The sequence below is a fragment of the Heterodontus francisci genome, chromosome 36 (genome assembly GCF_036365525.1).
Source record: "Heterodontus francisci isolate sHetFra1 chromosome 36, sHetFra1.hap1, whole genome shotgun sequence".
In the NCBI taxonomy this organism is placed as follows: Eukaryota; Metazoa; Chordata; class Chondrichthyes; order Heterodontiformes; family Heterodontidae; genus Heterodontus; species Heterodontus francisci.
This window is the reverse complement of record NC_090406.1, coordinates 21015995-21035271: the sequence shown is the minus strand read 5'-3', so window position 1 is coordinate 21035271 and position 19277 is coordinate 21015995. Positions and strand designations below refer to the sequence as shown.

The following is a 19277-nucleotide window of genomic DNA, read 5'->3' as shown; positions in this document are numbered from 1 at the left end:
GTATGCCTGCTCCCATCTCTTTCTCACAAGCCTCTGAATCCACAAAGACACATGAACCCCAAGAAAAGTCTCCTACAGCAAACAAGGTTGAAGAAGAATGCAGGGCACCAACACAAAGCAAGATCAACCTGCAATCTAACACTTTACAGTGAGCTCGGAGAACCGTAACAAAAATTCTTCAGATATTGCCTCAAGCTTTTCCACTTTATTTTTCTCCTACTCTTTTTTGTCTCTATTGCATATGTGTATTGCGTATGCATGCTAGTGTGAGCGTGTCGTGTATCCGTAGGCGAATAACCGAATTAGAGTTTAAGTTTAATAAATTTCAACTTTTCTTCTTTCAACCTAAGAAAGCCAGCTTGTTCTGATTTCTTTGCCTTATAATTGGAAAGCAGTGAACAAGGATTCACCAAGGGGGAGCTAAAAACATGGTGTGTTTAAAATTAAACCCTGTTACAGTAAGACCAGGTGAAGGCTGAGAGGGATCCCTAGACACCTTTCTCACCTGGTCATAACAATACTAAGAGATGCTGCTTGTCGAGACAAAGGACTATTCCCTGTTCCAATTAACCCAAATGGATTCTGATCACCAGGCATTGAAGGTGTAAGGAAGCGCATTCCAAAGACTGCTAAGGTAATACAATCCACAGATCAGGACTAGTTAAACCAGCTGGTCACATGACTAACTGGCTGGTCCAGGTTTTCTGAACTTGCCACAGGACAGTTTGAATTCAGAAGGCAGTGTGCAACTGAAGTTGAAACAAGCAAGTCTCTTGCCTGGCTGGCTCTTTCTCTCGCTTTCTCCCAAGCCACTGGACCCATGGAAGACACATAAACCTCAAGAGAGAAAAGACTCCTACATCGGAATAAGTTGAAGCATGAACTGGACCCCAACGAATCGCAAGACTTACTGGCAACCAAAGACTCCACACTGAACTTAAAGGACTGTAAATAACAGATATTGCCTCAAACTTTTCCCTTATATTCCTTCTACTTTTTCTGTCTCTATATCTGCGTGTGAGTTTATTGTGTATGCATGCTAGCTTAGTTGCGTCGCATATTTGTAGTTGTTAACCGGTTTAGAGTTTAAGATGAATAAACTTCTACCTTTCTTGTTTAAATCTAAGGAAACCTGTTTGATTTCTTTGCCTTACAATTGGAGCAGTGAACGAGGATTCACTAAGGGGGAGCTAAAAACATGGTGTTTTAAAATTAAACCCTGTTACAGTTAAACCAGGCAAAGGCTGAGAGGGAACCCCTAGACCTCTCCTACCTGGTCGTAACACAGGTGACTGTATTTTGTTCTGAGTAATTTAAGAAGTTCAAAGAACAAGCTGCATCATGTTACCTGAATGGGGAGCTCGCCATGCTTTTTCTTTATCACTGTTCACCGTTAGAATCTGTTACAAGGAAAGCATTGGTGGTAAAATCATTTTTCCATGTATTGTAGAAGGGTAGTTTAGTTCAACCTTTTAAATTGCATAATGTTATGTTACAACACAATAACAGTAAACAGTAACATGGAGGTTTGTTTAAATTTTCCACCTCAATTTTTTTTTCTTACCCCTCCTGTTCTAAAGGCAGTAACTCATCCAGCTGGCCAATTCACTTGCTTGAGGAGACGTTGGGCCGAGTTTTGTTGAAGAGGATCAAGTCCTGCCGCCCAGGCCGAATGCAAGAGCCGACTCCACTCCAGTGAAAAATGGGACCCTGGGGTGGTGGTGGGGGTTGTTCCGGTGATGCTGCCTTGGGTGGCCATTGTCGCCAGGGGGGCCCCTCTGTGGCCATGGAGCACACATCAAGCAGGACCCCTCCCCCAGGAACCAGCTGGGAGGCTACCAAAGTTTATCTGATTCTCTCCCCATCTGGCGGGGCAGGGGAGGGAGGTGGAGGTGGCACTTAATTAGGCAATTAATTGCCTCAATTGGTTGTCCGTCGCCCAGCAGGCAGCTGTGCCTCTGAGGTCCCTGGTGCTGGCAATATCCCCTGGTGGCAGGAAGACGTCAGGCTCCCCTCCCGATGCCTTCCCCTGCCATAATGCCAGCCTTTCGCTTTCCAGCCCATCTCCAAAGAGATGGGAAACATCAGCCCATCATTGCTGAGCTTAATTCTGCCCTCATGTGCACACTTACACCCGCATGCTGGATGAGATCAGCTAATCAGCTGAAAGCATAGGACCTTCTTGGGTTTTATAACCTTGTACCATATTGGGCATTAATCACTGAGTCATCAAAGGGGTTCTTAAGTTTACTGAAATAGATACTTTTATAATGTCCCTACTTTGCAAGTGGCCTGGTCATAACTGCCAATGTGTGTTATTACGAAAGGTTTCATCAAATAATCTTGAATGTTTGATTGATTTGCCTCTATGTATGTAAGCTGCACCTTTTGACACAATATAAGAAATGAAATCACACAGAAATAGAAAGAGTAAATGCTGGAAATGCACAGCACGTCCAACACCTTTTAACAGATTGGAAATATGGTTTAACAGGGTGAGTGAAATATCGCAGGGGCTGCTGTCCAGACATATCCCTCACTTTGGATGAGCTGGAATCCTATGAAAAGAACCCTGGTTCTTTTGCAACAGGCTAGTAATTATTTCTATCACCTGATTAGATAAGGATGTGGATCACAGTCCATCACTATCTGGAATGATATTATTAAAGCCGGACCTGAAGCAAAGCTTATTGGAATTTCCATTACACCTCTTACTTCAACAGTGACGACAATTCAGAAGTACTTTTTCATTAGTTGTAAAGTGACTTGGACATCTTGAGGTTGTGAAAGATGCCATATAAATGTAAGTCTTTTTCTTTTTCAGCAATTGCAGATGTTATGATCAGGTGAGAAAGGTGTCTAGGGGGTCCCTCTCAGCCTTCACCTGGTCTTATCGTAACAGGGTTTAATTTTAAACACACCGTGTTTTTAGCTCCCCCTTGGTGAATCCTTGTTCACTGCTTTCCAATTATAAGGCAAAGAAATCAGCACAAACAGGTTTCTTAGGTTTCAAGAAAAGTTGAAATTTATTAAACTTAAACTCTAATTCGGTTATTTGCCTACGGATACATGACACGCTTACGCTAGCATGCATACATGATACACACATGCAAATAGAGACAGAAAAGAGCAGACAAAAAATATACTGGAAAAGCTTGAGGCAATATTTGAAGAGTTTTTGTTACAGTTCTTCGAGCTCACTGTAGAGTCCTTGATTGTAGGTAGATCTTGCTTTTCGTTGGGGTCCAGTATTCCTCTTAAACTTTGTTCGTTGTAGGAGACTTTTCTCTCTTGGGGTTCCTGTGACTTCAGTGGATTCAGAGGCTTGTGAGAAAGAGATGGGAGCAGACAGGTGGGATCTTCTCAGTCCAGGAGCAAACAGACACTCTGAGTTCAAACTGTTTGTACAATTCATAAAAATCCAGGATGTCCAGCAGGTTAGTCATGTGACTAACTGGTCTGACCACGTTTTGGTTTGTGTCACCTTAGCAGACTCTGGAATGCTCCTCTTACACACAATACCTGGTGATCAAGGCCTGTTGTGGGTTGAATGTGTCAGGGAATGGTCCTTTGTCCTTCCAATCACCATCAGTTAAAATGCAAATGTCTTTTCAAACCACGGCTGATCTGTTTAACGAGTCCTTTCTTTACTCCAGTAACAGTTTAAAATCATTGGTCATGACAAAATTAATGTGCCTCATTCTTGGCAGGTGGAGGCCTAGCATGACAGCAGAGCATAAGGTTCTTTTCTGCTCAGAGTAGAAAACTTGCAAACGTTGTCTGAACTTTGACCATACGGGGAATCATCTTCTGCAATACATAAAGAGGCAAATTGCCACCCTTTGAAGCCAGTAGCTAATCTTCAGACAATCACAGAATGGTTAGAGCACAGTAGGAGGCCATTCAGCCATTCGTGACCGTGCTGGCTTTCTGCAAGAGCAACTCACCTAGTCCCACTCCCCTGCAAATTTTTCTCTCTTCAGTTATTTATTCAATACCCTTTTGAAAGCCACAATTGAACCTGCCTCCACCACACTCTCAGACAGTGCACTCCAAATCCCAACCACTTGATGCGTAAAGAAGTTTTTCCTGATGTTGCCCTTGGTTCTTTTGTCAAACATCTTTTTCTCTGGTTCTTGACATTTCCACCACTGGAAACATGTTCGCTGTATCTACTCTATTGAGACTCCTCATGTCTGTATTTGTCTCACTTGCTTCATACAAAGACAAAGCAATTGTTTTCAGAGGGCTGCTAACAGAAGCCCACTTTAAATGTGCAATATTTACATGAAAATGTGAGGCATGCAAGAATATCTTTGGCACAGGAGGCCTTGTATCCATCATATGACATTCTTCATTCATCACATTCAAATGTTACAGGATGATTTGATTTAGTATGGATTATGTAACATCATTGGAATTTGTTTTTCCAAACAAAGACTTCCATTTATAAAGAAAGACAGACTTGCATTTATATAGCACTTTTCATAACCATCGATGTCTCAAAGTGCTTTACAGCCAATGAAGTACTTTTTTATGAAGTGTAGTCACAGTGGTAATATAGGAAATGTGGCAGCCAATTCTTCATACAGTAAATGCCCACAAACAGCAATGTGACAATGACCAGATAGTCTGGTTTTGTGACTCCCCTGTTGCTCTTTGAAATAGTGCCATGGAATTTTTACAGCCACCTGAGAGGGAAGACAGGGCCTCGGTTTAACATCTCATCTGAATAACAGCACCTTCAACAGTGCAACACTGAAGTGTCAGCCTTGATTTTTGTGCTCAAGTCCTGGGGTGGGACTCGAACCTAGATCCTTGTGACTCAGAGGTGAGAGTGCTATCAACTGAGCCACAACTAAGTGAGAAAAGTAAAGGCTACATAATTGGGCTCTGTAATGCCACTGGTGCTGGTGCAATAGAAGCCCAAAGCTGCATAAATGTTGGCCGAAACGCTTTCGGTGCCATTTGCCCCAACTGCTGGGGTGCTGGAGCAGGAATGCTGTGCATGTGTCAAAAACATGCAGATTGGGCGGAATGTCATGTTAAACAGCCTCTAATGCTGATTTGGTGCACAATCTGCCATTTTGGACTGCGCAGGTCCAGTTAACACCTCTTAATCGCTCCAAGCTGAACATACGCTTATTTGCACAGGGGATTCCCCCCCACAAGTGTTATTTAAAGAGCTAACCATCCAACTTTCAGGTGAGGTGCTTTTAACTTTAGTTTGCTGCTGCTGAGATAATGGAAGTGTTCAGTGTTACTGGAGGAGTTTTGCAAACTTTTTTAGATCTACAAAGGAGTGGTGCTGGACCTTGGCAAGGAGGTCAGAGAGATTGGAATACGTGTCAGGAGAAAGCTTGTTTCAGTAATAGGGGCTTTGGTTGCAGAACCTCTTGGTAGCAGAGGGGAAGCTGTGCACAGAGGGAGGAGGAGAAGGAGGGTTCCCAATAGAAGGCACTATCCACCAAGGATCTTTAGGGAGCCCTTCTCCTACCTCCATCTCAGCCAGGAGCAGTGTCTGAGGAACTTCCATTTCACCAAGAAGGTGCTGACTGAACTGTGCTACCTCCTGCAACTGCACAGCAGGGCGAGGACAGTGCTGCCAGTGGCCGTCAAGATTACTGTAGCACTAAATTCCTATACCATTGGTTCCTTCCAGGCTCTAACTGGCAGTATTAACATCTCAGTTCACCATCCATCGCTGCACCAGGGAGTTGACAGTGGTCCTGTAAAGAAGAGGGGATTTCATAGTTTTCCCACTGACCAGAGAGAAGAAGGAGGAGAGAGCACATGGCTTTGCCAGGCTAACAAGATTACAAATGTTGCAGGTTGCAATCAACTGCATACACATGGGCTCCACATGTTACCGGGGCGATGTACTGGAACCACAAGGGTTACCAGTTGATGTGAAACTGTGCCCAGATGATCCTTTTGGTGAACACCAGCTATCCTGGCAGCAGCCACAATGCATTCATCCTGTGGCAGTCAGCCATACCCCCCAACTTTGTCCCACCACAGAAACTGGCTGCTGAGTGACAAGGGATATTTGCTCTACACAGGCTCATGATTCCTCTCTGTGCATAGATAGCATGCCTACAATGAGAGCCGTGCAACAAACAGGAATATCATGGAACAAACAACTGATGTTCAGAAACAACGGTTCTGCTGCCTGGACCACTCAGGGAGGCCCTCCAATACTCATACAACCTTGCTATCATGAGGGCAAAGTCCTTGCCACCAGGCCTTCAGAGGCCTCCTCTGAAGGAGAAGGAGGAAGAAGAGGACATAAGAACATAAGAAATAGGAGCAGGAGTAGACCATTCGGCCCCTCAAGCCTGTCCTACCATTCAATAATATCATGGCTGATCTGCCCCAGACCTCAACTCTTCTTTCGTCCCAGCTCCTCATAGCCCTCAACTCCCTGATATTTCAAAAATCTATCTACCTCCTCTTTAAATACTTTCAGTGATCTAGCCTGTACAACTCTCTGGGGTAGAGAATTCCAGGATATTCACAACCCTCTGAGAGAAGAAATTCCTTCGCATCTCAGTTTTAAATGAGTGTCCCCTTATTCTGTAACTATGTCCCCTAGTTCGAGATTCGCCCACTAGTGGAAACAACTTCTCAACATCTACTCTGTCGAGCCCCCTCAGAATCTTGTACGTTTCAATAAGATCACCCCTCATTCTTCTAAACTCTAATGAATGAAAGCCTAACCTGTTTAGCCGTTCTTGATAAGTCAACCCTTTCATCCCAGAAATCAGCCCAGTGCATCTCTTTTGAACTGCCTCCAACGCTAGTATATCTTTTCTTAAATACAGGGACCAAAACTGTACACAGTACACTAGGTGCGGCCTCACCAACACCCTGCACAGTTGGAACAAGACTTCCCTATTTTTAAACTCCAACCCCCTAGCAATAAAGACCAAAATTCCATTTGCTTTCTTAATTACTTGCTGCGCCTGCATGCTAACTTTTTGTGTTTCTTGCACAAGAACACCCAGATCCCTCTGTGCTGCACTTTTTTGGAGTCTCTCCATTTAAATAATAGTCTGCCTTTTGATTCTTCCTACCAAAGTGCATGACCTCACACTTTCCTACATTAAACTCCATCTGCCAAGTTTTTGCCCACTCACTCAACCTATTTAAATCCCCTTACAGATTCCTTATGTCCTTAACACAACATGCCCTCCCACCTATTTTTGTATTATCAACAAATTTGGATATATTACACTCTGCCCCCTCCTCCAAGTCATTAATATAAATAGTAAATAATTGAAGCCCTAGGACTGATCCTTGTGGCACTCCACTAGTTATGTCTTTCCAACCTGAAAAAGACCCATTAATCCCGACTCTCTGTCTTCTTCAAGTTAACCAATCCTCAATCTATGCTAATACATTACCCCCAATACCGTGAGCTCCTATCTTGTGCAGTAGTCTTTTATGTGGCACCTTATCGAATGCCTTCTGGAAATCTAAATACACTACATCTACTGGTTCCCCTTTATCAACTCTGCGTGTTATATCCTCAAAGAACTCTAGAAAATTTGTCAAACATGATTTCCCTTTTACAAAACCATGTTGACTCTGTTTGATTGCGTCAAGCTTTTCTAAATGTCCTGCTATTTCTTCCTTAATAATGGACTCTCGCATATTCCCAACGATCGATGTTAGGCTGACTGACCTATAGTTTCCTGCTTTTTGTCTCCGTCCGTTCTTGAACTGGGGCATCATATTAGTGGTTTTCCAATCCGCTAGGACCCTCCCAGAATCCAGTGAGTTCTGGAATATTTTGACCAATGCCTCCACTATCTCTGCAGCCACTTCCTTTAAAACTCTTGGATGTAGGCCATCAGGTCCTGGCAACTTGTTTGCCTTTAGTCCCATTAGTTTGTCAAATACTTTGTCCCTCGTGATAGAGACTGTTACAAGATCTTTCCGCCCATTAGCTCCTTGCTTATCTGATATCTGTGGGATGTTCATAGTGTCCTCCGCCGTGAAGATCGATGCAAAATATTGGTTTAAATTATCTGCCATTTCCCTGTTCCCCATTATCAATTCTCCAGACGCATCCTCCAAGGGTCCCACGCTCACTTTAGCTGCTCTCTTTTTATATACCCGTAGAAGCTCTTGCTGTTTTTATATTTCTTGCTAATTTACTTTCATAATCAATTTTCTCTCTCTTTATTAGCTTTTTAGTCATCTGCTGCTGGTTCCTAAAAAAATCCCAGTCCTCTGGCCTACAACTAGTTTTCGCTACTTTGTATGCCTTAGTTTTGATTGGATACTCTCCTTGGCCCCTTTGTTAACCACGAGTGGTTCATCCTTCTCATCGAGAGGAAGGGAGGAAGCATCTGGGACCCCTTTAATCTAGACAAGCTTTCCATAAGCAGATACTTAGACTTCAGTTCCCCTGAGATGTCAGCCCCACATCGCAGTTGTTCCACAATTCCACACCTTTCAATCCATCTGCTACTTATCATCTCAGCATCCTTTTGGCCAAAATCCTGAAATAAAAGCCAGAACTTCCAACACTTCCACTAATACATACAAAATTGAACTATTCACCCTGTGCATTCCCATATTGCTTGTCTAGTGGGTGCTTTTGCCTGTCCTAATGCTCCTACACAATGCTATCCCAGTGGCGGCAGCATGGCTGGTGGAAGGCTGTTGACTTTCACTGGGGGAGACTGCAGGACAAGCTTGAGCAGCTCTGAGCCTTGCGGGCTTGTCTTCGGCCTGCTCCACCTTGGTATGGGGGTATAAGAGCTGTTGGCTGTGGGTGTCAGATCAAGTGAAGGTGCATCTTCATCAGGGGTTTGGTGTAGCCCTCACCCTTCACGATGAGGCTACAATGCTGGCCAGGCAGCAATTCTTAGCTTTCATAAATGCAGAAGGGGAGGTTTGGGGTGAAATGGAAAGCAAGGCCAATCTGGAGCTTGCATTTCATGTCAGATAGCAAGATGAGGGTGAGGTGGGGTTTGAGAAGGGGCATAAGGCAGGAACATACTATCATCCTGAATGCTCTTGGTGACGTTGGATGTAACAATTTCTGTCAAAGCCAGCCCCTTGTGCAGCACACCGTCTCCTTCAGAGAGCTCAGGAGATGCAAGTGTGTTTGTTGATTCTATACTACTCCCTGCAACTATGGGCCAATCTGTGCTGCAAGAGAAAGTCAGTGAATGTGTTGCAATATGTTTAGCTAATGTGCCTGTCATAGCTGAATAGCTAGAGGTATGTGAAAGCAGAGGTCAGTATGAGACTGGCAGCATTGCTGTGGGGATGTTAGAAAGCTGACTTGAGAAGTAATTTTGGACATTGCCAGATTAATCCACACAGTTGCCCTGCCCTGGGCCTGAAAACTGACAATAAGACAGAGGTGAGGTGGAGTCTTTGAATGTTAGGCATGATTGCCGATGGGCATGTGATGAAGCTGTGATGCATTGAGTAGTGTGAGAGGCTGTGGGATAGGTAGATGTCCTTTGAAGGTGTATTCACGGACCTTGACCACCCGTGCGAGGTCACTGAACTTTTTCCAGCACTGCAGCCAGGTCCTTGGGGCTAGACTCTGGGAATTGACCTCCCTGGTGATTACCTCCCATTCCCTTTGCAGGATGCGCTGAGTGCCTCCTGGCCCTCCTGCGGAAACATGGCATCTCTCCTCCTTTCCAACCTCATCACTCCAGCACCGCATCAGAAAACCTGGGAGCCCTCTCTGGCCTGCGGCGCCATTTCTGTCCTTTACTTTCCAGCCAAGACTTCCTGAAACTTTTACAGCAGCTCCCCTTCAAGAGGTTCAAGCTAGCTCTGCATTGTAGTAGTCATGCATGCTGCTGGTCCCCTACTGAACAGTCAGTCAGCAATGTGTTCTGCGCCTGGCTACAATCATTGAAATGAACAGTAGTATGACGTTTCCATGCTGACTACCTCAATGAGACCTTGCACAGGGTAACTGCACATCACGATCCCTACGGCCATAAACAGACCTTATCGAATTTTTCCCCCTTTCAGGTAGTCTTTTCTTGATTACACAATAATGTTTTACTTAATGGGATGTTTGTGGCAATATGACATGCATAATAAGTTAAGAGAATTTGGAGCGTAAAGTTTACATCAGGTTTGGCTCTTTGGTAAAGGTTACTACTGCGGTTTTCTGTCTTATTGTCAGCTTTCAGGCCCAGGGCAGGGCAACTGTGTGGATCAATCTGGCAATGTCCAAAATTACTTCTCAAGTCAGCTTTCTAACATCCCCGCAGCGGTAACATATTTAGTGTAAATGTGTCAAAACTGTGAATTTCAGCAATGAACATCCAAATAAGTTTAACAACTTTGTACAAGATGTAGCTAAAACTGTAGTTTAACACAGCAACATAATTGTGTGCTAATTTCTATTAAATAATAAAACTAGATTTTGTAAACCCTGTAAAGGCAGTGCATCACTGGTAATCACTTATCTATCTACTGTTCTGTGGGCTTATGCCTCATGTGCCAGCCTTGGCTCAGTGGTAGCATTTTCACCTGAGTTACAAGGTTGTGTGTTCAAGCCCCATTGCAGGGCTTGTGCACATAATCAAGGCTGACACTTCAGTGCAGTACTGAGGGAATACTGCACTATTGGAGGTGCTGACTTTGAATGATGCATTAAATCAAGTACCTGTCCGTTCTCTCCAGTGCTTGTAAAGGATCGCATGCATTATTCTGATGTCTTGGCCAATACTTATCCCACAACAAACAATCACTAAAAACTGCAATAGATGGCAAAAGGCATAGCTTCTGATACAAGAAGTATAGGTGATGAAGCTGATGAACAAACATTTGGTAGTTACCCACTCTTCATATAATATATAACTTTAATGTGGTTCATGTACACATCCTTTACATTATACATCTATATCCATTCACTAATTGTTACCCAATCTTTCTTAAATTGTCAATATATTAAAATAAGAATTTTTTTGTCATTGAAATCCAGACAAGACTTTTAAAAAATCTTTCTATTCTTCTCATCTTACATTTATATAGGTATTTCATTCTCTTAAAAAAAAATAGAATTACAGTTTTACAATACAGACCAAAAGAAAAATCAAATAACTTTCTAAACTATATATCAAATATTGTTTGTCAATAAATGTGCCAGGGAAAGCATTTTCCACGTACTGAAAGAGAAACATAAAGCTGGGTATGGTTTAATTTCTCTTTTTTTCCACAACATTCACAAGAATACACACAGTGTAAGTTTCATTTTCTTTTAAGTGGTGCGAGACATGACTATCGTATGAACTGAAACACATCCTGTAAGGAATGGATCAACCTTTTGAATCCCAGTAGATTTTTTTTTGCATACATTTTTTTGCTAAACAATACAGTAAGCAGATGTGTAACGTACAGGCCAATTATATTCTTCTATATCCAACTAGAAGTTGTATCCTACGCTGCAAGTGAAGTGGAAATGAATAGATAAGACCCGTCAATGAACAGCAAAATCAAAAATACATATTAGGCTATCTCTAATTAATACTTCAGAAACAAATCTTCAATACTTTTTAAATAAAAAAGTGCTTAAAATCTGGAATCCAGCAAGCAAATCCTTAGCTTACACATGTCCAAACATCTCAACTGTACCAATATAGGAAAAATAATACTTTCTACTTTGCTGTTTCAGCAATTTTCTTAATGCACCTACTTAAAAGGCAATACTGGCCTTCAAGCATCCATATCTGTAATCTGCCAATATGTTGTTTTAGTTTCCAGATTAGATGCTGCATCAATTATGGGAGGACATGCTTGGGAATCACATTAGAATGTACTTTTTCAGAAGTCCCATTCAATAAAGCAAAACATTTTCCTTCTTTCAATGCACTGTACACTCATCTTCTCCCCTTCTGTTCTCTACTTTCCTAAAGGTGGTGGGTCATAATAGAGTATCGTTCTGTGGGCACTGATAGCTGTCTAGGACTATGTTCAAATGGCCATGTTTGAATCTAGACTGAGAATCCCAGTGGGCTTTACAACTGTCCACACACATACACTTTCCAGAAGGCAATCACTGAATAATGATTAGGAATGGCAGCCGACTTGTTGATTTTTCTCTAGTCCAGGGAATTGATTTCAATTGTATCGAGTCTTGTTTCTGCCCTACCTGATATTGACCAACAGACAGGGATTGAAAGAATCTGGCCTGTTTGGCTCAGTATCACACCACTTACTCAGTGTGTTTACTTACAGAGCACATCAAAAATTTGTAATGTTCCCTTGTATGAATTACACACAGCATTTTTCAATTCTTATACGTGTGATAGGTTTGTTGGATCTGATTTGCCACCTCCTTTTTCAACTCTCTATTGCTGCCACTTCTGTGCACAAGTCACTTTCGATGGATTTCCAACACTGCTTTGAAACTGCATACATACAACATCTCTGCAATATCCCCTCTGCTAGAATAGATTATTTTACTTTCCTTGTGCCCCCATCTAAATTTCAAATCACATTTGAGATGAAAATCCATCACGTCATATCCATCCATCACACTATAATTGAGCCAATAAATAATTAACTTAAAACAATTTTGCTTGTACATCATTACATATTATTCCCTTATAGGATACCAGTAATGGAGATATTAGATTACACAATACACTAAAATAAGTGTGATACTTGTCAAATCCAGTTCTTTGAAACATTGCAAGAATGTTGAACTGCTTCTATTAAATGGTACAAAGTCTTTGTGGGAAACAAATTAGGTAATGGATGAAAAATTCCCTGAAAGTTTAGCAACGGTGAGTAAATCATATTTGAAAACTATTCTGGATGTGGGATGTATTTAGTGGGGTGAGGGGGCATTACATGAATCTGCAGTGAGAAAAAGTGCATTTTTAGTTTTAGGGGTGCGCACTGCTGTCTGCTGAGTGTAGATCGGCAGTTATTAATTTTATTTTTACCAGTAGTTCAGCTACATTAATTTAGTTTTGTGAGTGCCTACAAAGTCAGAGGCCAAATGGCACTTCATTATTGTACTATGCTGGATTATGGATGTTACTTCTTGATTACAGCCATTTTGCAACAGGGTTCAGAGAAACTTTTCCAGTGACTATAACTGCATTTTTCCCCATTTTATTCAGGGTTTTTCTGGTTCCCCATAGCCTGGAATAGTTTGGCTAGCGAGTAGTAAAATATAGAAACCATAATCCTTAGGTATATAATAATGTGCTTCTGCACCAGTCAGACCAACAGGCTACAATGGGAAATACTAGATTTTAGTCTAAGGATAAAATAAAATACATTGCAAAGCTACGACTACTGTCCACTAACATGGTCATAATGCTAATGGACACCATAACCTTTTGGCTATTATTACATGCAGGTGTCTTTTTGACCATTGCCTAAAGGATATATATTAATAATATGAGCACGTACACATTTACATGTATAAGATTTCAGAGTTTTTAAAATCGCTGGCTTCAGCATTGTTGTATTTTAATTTCAAGGGATTTTGATCCATTCATTCAAATCTTCATTATGATGTAGTACTGCTGAAGAAAAACTACTTGGAAAAAAAACTAACTTCAATGATGAACCACAAGAACAACTCTGAAATCACTGTAAATTCAGTGTAAAAAGAAACACCCTTAATAAAATATATAGGTTTGCATTACAGATAAAATACTATCTATATTCCTTTAATTCACTGTTCTTTTCACCAGCAAAAACAACTTTCAGAGAAGGAGCGTTGGAAGGTCAGTCTGGCAATTTTGAATTAATTCTGGTCCACGAACACAATGGAGCAGCTTTTAAATGTCATGCACAAGGGTTTTTCCACTACTTAGTATCCAAGTATTTACATTCTTTTGACTGTTGCGGTGAAACCGTATGAAGTGCAGTACATTCATCCTAGTGCTATTGCAATTGATGATAGAGGAGTTTAAACCCATTCATTTTTCACTTTGGGAATGCTGTATTGTACAGAACTGACAAGTTTAACTGATGGTGGAGTCTGGATACTGCAACTCTGTGCTGAATACTTCCTTGTAGAGTGGAGGAAAATTGTTTACTGTTTGTGGGTGTAGCAACTTGAAAAGCTGTAGCTTATCCACATGAAGGTTGCATACAGACTTCACCATGGATAACTTGGAGAACAGCTGTTGAGGAAGAGAACAGACTGCAGTCAGTTGTGCAAAAACAGGAAAAGCTTCTTGAAAACTTATCTAAATTATGTCAGAACAGTATCATTTTTATTTTTGCTTTGGTCCCCTTGAGGCCATGAAATTACTACTTGGGATATTAACATATGAATACTTGATGCTTTCTATCACATTTCTCTGTCCGCTATTTTAAAAATGGTATGAACACCTTCATTAAAATGGTGGACAAAAAAAGTGATATAAAATTTCTAGGCTCAGATGACATGTTGAAGTAAAAAGTATATAAGGAATAAAGTTGGACAGTTCACTCCTAAATTAATAGGACTGAATGTTGACTAATTCCTGGGACCCAACGATTACCCGAGGGTGTTGAAAAAGATGGCTACAGAGATAGTGGATGCATTGGTGATCTTCCTTCAAAATTCTATAAATTCTGCAATGGTGCCTGTAGATTGGAAATGTAACCCCACTGTTTAAGAAAGGAGGGAGGGAGAAAACGGGGATCTACAGACCTGTTAGCCTGGTGTCGGTAGTAGGGAAAATATTAGAATCTATTATAAAGGATGTGATTACTGGACACTTAGAAAATAATGGTCTGATTGCGCAGAGTCAACATGGATTTATGAAGAGGAAATCATGTTTGACAAACTTGTTAGAGTTTTTTGAGGATGTTACTAGCAGAGCGGATAAGGGGGAACCAACGGATGTGATTTTTGGACTTTCAGATGGCTTTTGATAAAGTCCCACATAGCAGGTTAGTAAAGTGCAGGGGATTGGGGTTAATATACCAGCATGGATTGAGGATTAGGTAACAGACAGAAAACAGAGAGTAGAAATAAATGGGTCATTTTCAGGTTGGCAGGCTGTAACCAGTGGTGTACCACAAGGATCAGTGCTTGTGCCCCAGCTGTTCACAATCTATATCAATGATTTGGATGTGAGGACCAATTGTAATATTTCCAAGTTTGTGGATGACATAAACTTGGTGAGAATGTGAGGAGGATACAAAAAGACTTCAAGGGGGTTTGGACAGGGTGAGTGAGTGGGCGAGAACATGGCAGATGGAATATAATGTGGATAAGTGTGAGGTTATCCACTTTGGTAAGAGGAATGTAGGTGCAGAGTATTTCTTAAATGGTGAGAGATTGGAAAGTGTTCATGTCCAAATGGACCTAGGTGTCCTTGTGCATAAGTCACTGAAAGGGATATGGCGTTGAGGTAGACGATCAGTCATGATCTAGAATGGCGGAGCAGGTTTGAAGGGCAGAATAGTTGACTCCTGCTCCTCTGCTCCCATGTTCCTAACTGGTATTGAACAATTCACATTGGCTTAGGCATATGTATGGTCTATACTGAAACTGATGGTAGGCTGGACAATATATCAGTAGAGCAAATTATGCTGGTAATTGAAGAGTTGATATTCATTTGGCATTTTAGAACTTAGTCCACATGACTTTTATTGTAGTTTCAATGGGGTCAATTTAACATAACTCCTCAGAAGGAAACCAACAGGATCAGGTGTAACATGTGTTTTGCCATCCCCTACCAACTCCATGCCCCCCCTTCCAATATTACTCTTATACCAACTTCAAAATTGTGTGAGGTGCCAAACCAGCACCAGATCCTGTCAGCTTCCAGACGGGCAGGTTAGGTTAAAATTACCCTCTATGTCATAGATTTTATCCCAAGCAGTGTACGGGCAACAGGCCAGCAGAGCAGACTGACTGACTGACTTCCTGATAGTTTCAATGTTCGACCGTTTTGAGGGCTTTGCCTCAGGGCTGCCAGGACTGGGTGGAAAACAATCTTCCTCGGGCAGCCCATGGACTCTGGCTTGCTGCAACATCAGACGGCCCCGTTGACTTGGCTTAGTCATTGGCAGGGAAGGGGCAGTAAGTCATTCCCCACTATTTTAAGGGCATCACCACCTTGTTTCTGCCAGACTGGAGGCCTCAAAATCTTCCCCCTACATTGCGAAGATGATGTGATAAAATATACTTAAACATAAATGTCAAGCGAAGACCTCAGAATCAATGGGTTGAATTTTGTAGTTGGCCCAAGGTCCGAAAATTGGAAGTGGGAGCCGCTGTTGCTTGGGCAGGGAGTGACTGGGCGCAAGCGATTTTCCAGCAGCCGGCCAATTAACAGACAATAGGTGGGGAAGCCGACCAGGAAGGGAATGGAGGTGGGCAGTAATTGACGTCATGCAGCTAGAGGTGCTGGCGTCATATTTAAAGGGCTGCCAGCACTCACTAACATTGGAACTCCCAGGACATCAGCAAAAACTGAAGGCCTGAGGAAGAAACCAGCCGAGAGAATGGCAGAAGGAAGATCCCAGGTGGCCCCACAATACAGTGATGCCTTCCTGCAGGCTCTCATCCAGGCCCCTTGAGCAAGGCGGGAGGTCCTCTTCCACAGGATCGGGAAGAGACCAGCCCACCTGACCAAGCAAGCCTGAAAGGAGATCACAGAGGACTCCAGCAGTGTGGGATTATCTCTAGAACCTGGCTGCAGTGCCGCAAGACGGTGAATGACCTTATTTGTTCTGCCAAGGAGAATACGCCAACGTGTACTTCCCTTAGGGGCTTTCATGTGGCAATGCGTGAGGGTGAGTTTGGTGGAGAGGGAATGCCCACCCAGTCGGTGGCAATGGGGTCAGGCAGCATATCCTGCCAGAGGCATGGCTGCATCTCGGTCAATGGCACCTATCTGTCAGTGTTGACTCTAGCAAGGTTGCTTCAAAGTGGCCGCATGGGGGTGGGGGTGGGGCATTCGTGCAGTCCAACCATGGACAGCTAGGCTGCCACCAGCTTAGGCACTGTGCTGGTCTTTGTAGGCTAACATTATTCATCTTTGTGCTTGCAGGAGAAGATGGCGCAGTGGTTAGCACCGCAACCTCACAGCTCCAGCGACCCGGGTTCAATTCTGGGTACTGCCTGTGTGGAGTTTGCAAGTTCTCCCTGTGTCTGCGTGGGTTTCCTCCGGGTGCTCCGGTTTCCTCCCACAGCCAAAAAACTTGCAGGTTGATAGGTGAATTGGCCATTATAAATTGTCACTAGTATAGGTAGGTGGTAGGGGAATATAGGGACAGGTGAGGATGTGGTAGGAATATGGGATTAGTGTAGGATTAGTATAAATGGGTGGTTAATGGTCGGCACAGACTCGGTGGGCCGAAGGGCCTGTTTCAGTGCTGTATCTCTAAATCTAAAAAAGATAGCCCACAAATTAAAGGGCCAAGACTGGCGGTGGCATCCCCTTCCTGACCCCCATGGAGGTGGCGCTGGAACTGGCAGAGCAGCATGGGAGCCATCCCTAGGGCACAGGGTGCCCGATCAAGAGGATCCCCCCCCACCACCAGCCTGCATGGAGGCTGCCAGGTATTACTGGGCGGGGTCCCCAGGTAGTGGTACCATCCACCTCTGGTAAAACACCAGTGATATTGGGAAGAGGCCCCCTAAAGGCCTCAATTGGCCTAAGGGCGGGCAGGCCGCCTGCTATCTCCCTTGCCACTGGGGCGGGTAGGCAACAGGCACAGAACCACCCCCCTCCCCGATTTTATGCCCCCCTCCCTGCCTGCTCCTGGGAGGGGTGGGGTGGGCATAAAATTTTGGCTATGGGATTTACAATGTAAAATCAGATTATCTTGCATCATCAGTTCACTGTAAAACAGCTAGTATACTCCAGCAGCCTGGACATCTTGCAGACTTGTTGGATATTTTAATGTATGATTTGTAGCAAGAGACATTCATGTGGCCTTATTAAAGTCATTTGTTTTACGTCTAATGACATTTTAAAAATAAAATGTGATGGAGATTGTGCTCCAGAAACTAAGTTAGGTGCACATTGTGTCTAATTTTTTGAACTGAAGTTGTAAATGGCCACTATTTTATTGTTATAGCCACTATGGTCATTACTCAATTTTAATTGATTTGGAAGTTGTTTTTCCTCAGGAGCGAAATAATTTTCTAATGTCAAATACAGTCCATGACAAATGTAAATATTTTTTATAAACAAAAACTGATCATTTAGTGTTGACTTAGACACACACTGCTACTTAAGTTGCTGGTTGGGTCTGTGATGTCAGTTATTTGATGCAAAGTGAATGTGACAGTGAGCACCCTGAATTAAGATAATTTTCTAAGTGCGTAGAAGAAGGGATAATCAAGGAATTCATATACATAATAGACATCACAGGAGGATTTGAACTCCCCAAGTTGGTTTTAACAGTGGTTGGTCAGGGTGGGGGCAACCAAACACTGTCAGGATGTGGATGGGTCACTAAAATGTTTTCAGGAGCCTGCGTGCCTCCCTTAACTTCATTCTTATTTTTAAGACTTGTAGGCTGGATTTCCCAGGCCTCAGGAATCCTGGCAGATGAAAGGATGTGATATAGTCTAGATATGACTACTACCACCAACATTCCAATTGCAACAACTTGCATTTATATAGCACCTTTAGTATAGTAAAGTGACCCAAGGCACTTCACAAGAGTGTTATCAAACAAAATTTGACAGCAGGCCACAGACAGGATATTAGGGCAGATGAACAAAAGTGCTAAGTTCTTTACAGCACTGCTTGTAGGCCAGGATGAGCAGGAGTTTTGGCCCAACCAAGCTTCCCAGTTTACCACCACACCCCTCCCCCCTCCACCAACAATGATGGAAACCTTGTGATCAGCCACTGGCCATGACCACCCATCTGCACCCGCCACCACCTCACCCACCCCCCCCCCCCCACCACCACCCCCCACTCACGATCATACCCCCATGATCCACTGGAGAGCCCACTCTCTTGGTCTGACCCAAACCACGGAGATCCCCATCTCTCCATCCCATCCAAATGCCACAGTACCCCATTGTCCACACCCCTTCCAAATTGCTGTGACACCTCCAACCCAAGCCCCAGAGACCCCAATTCCTCCTGACCCAAACCAGAGACCCCAATCTCCCACTGACCCAAATCCCAGAGGCCCCGATCTCCCCCGACCCAAACTCCAGTGGCCCCACTCTCCCCCTGACCCAAACCCCAGAGACCCCGATCCCTTTTCAATCCAAACACAAAAGATCCAAAGAAACCCCCGATCTAAACCCCGATTGCCCCTCGGTTTCTTTTCCACCCCGTCAATCTGGCGGGCTG

General features: G+C 43.2%; 1 protein-coding gene and 1 long non-coding RNA gene across 3 annotated transcripts in view; one reads left to right on the top strand and one right to left on the bottom strand.

Moving 5' to 3' along the window:
- The window catches only part of LOC137351647 (uncharacterized), a 68440-nt gene that overhangs the window by 41313 nt on the left and 7850 nt on the right, over positions 1–19277 (top strand). The window lies entirely within an intron of this gene.
- Positions 10866–19277, bottom strand: part of LOC137351645 (nuclear receptor ROR-beta-like) — a 98089-nt gene continuing 89677 nt past the window's right edge. For both annotated transcript variants that reach the window (XM_068016296.1, XM_068016295.1), the window contains exon 10: positions 10866–14138. In XM_068016296.1, the coding sequence (XP_067872397.1) occupies positions 13977–14138 (162 nt within the window). In that variant the 3' untranslated portion in view covers positions 10866–13976. The remainder of the gene's footprint in view (positions 14139–19277) is intronic.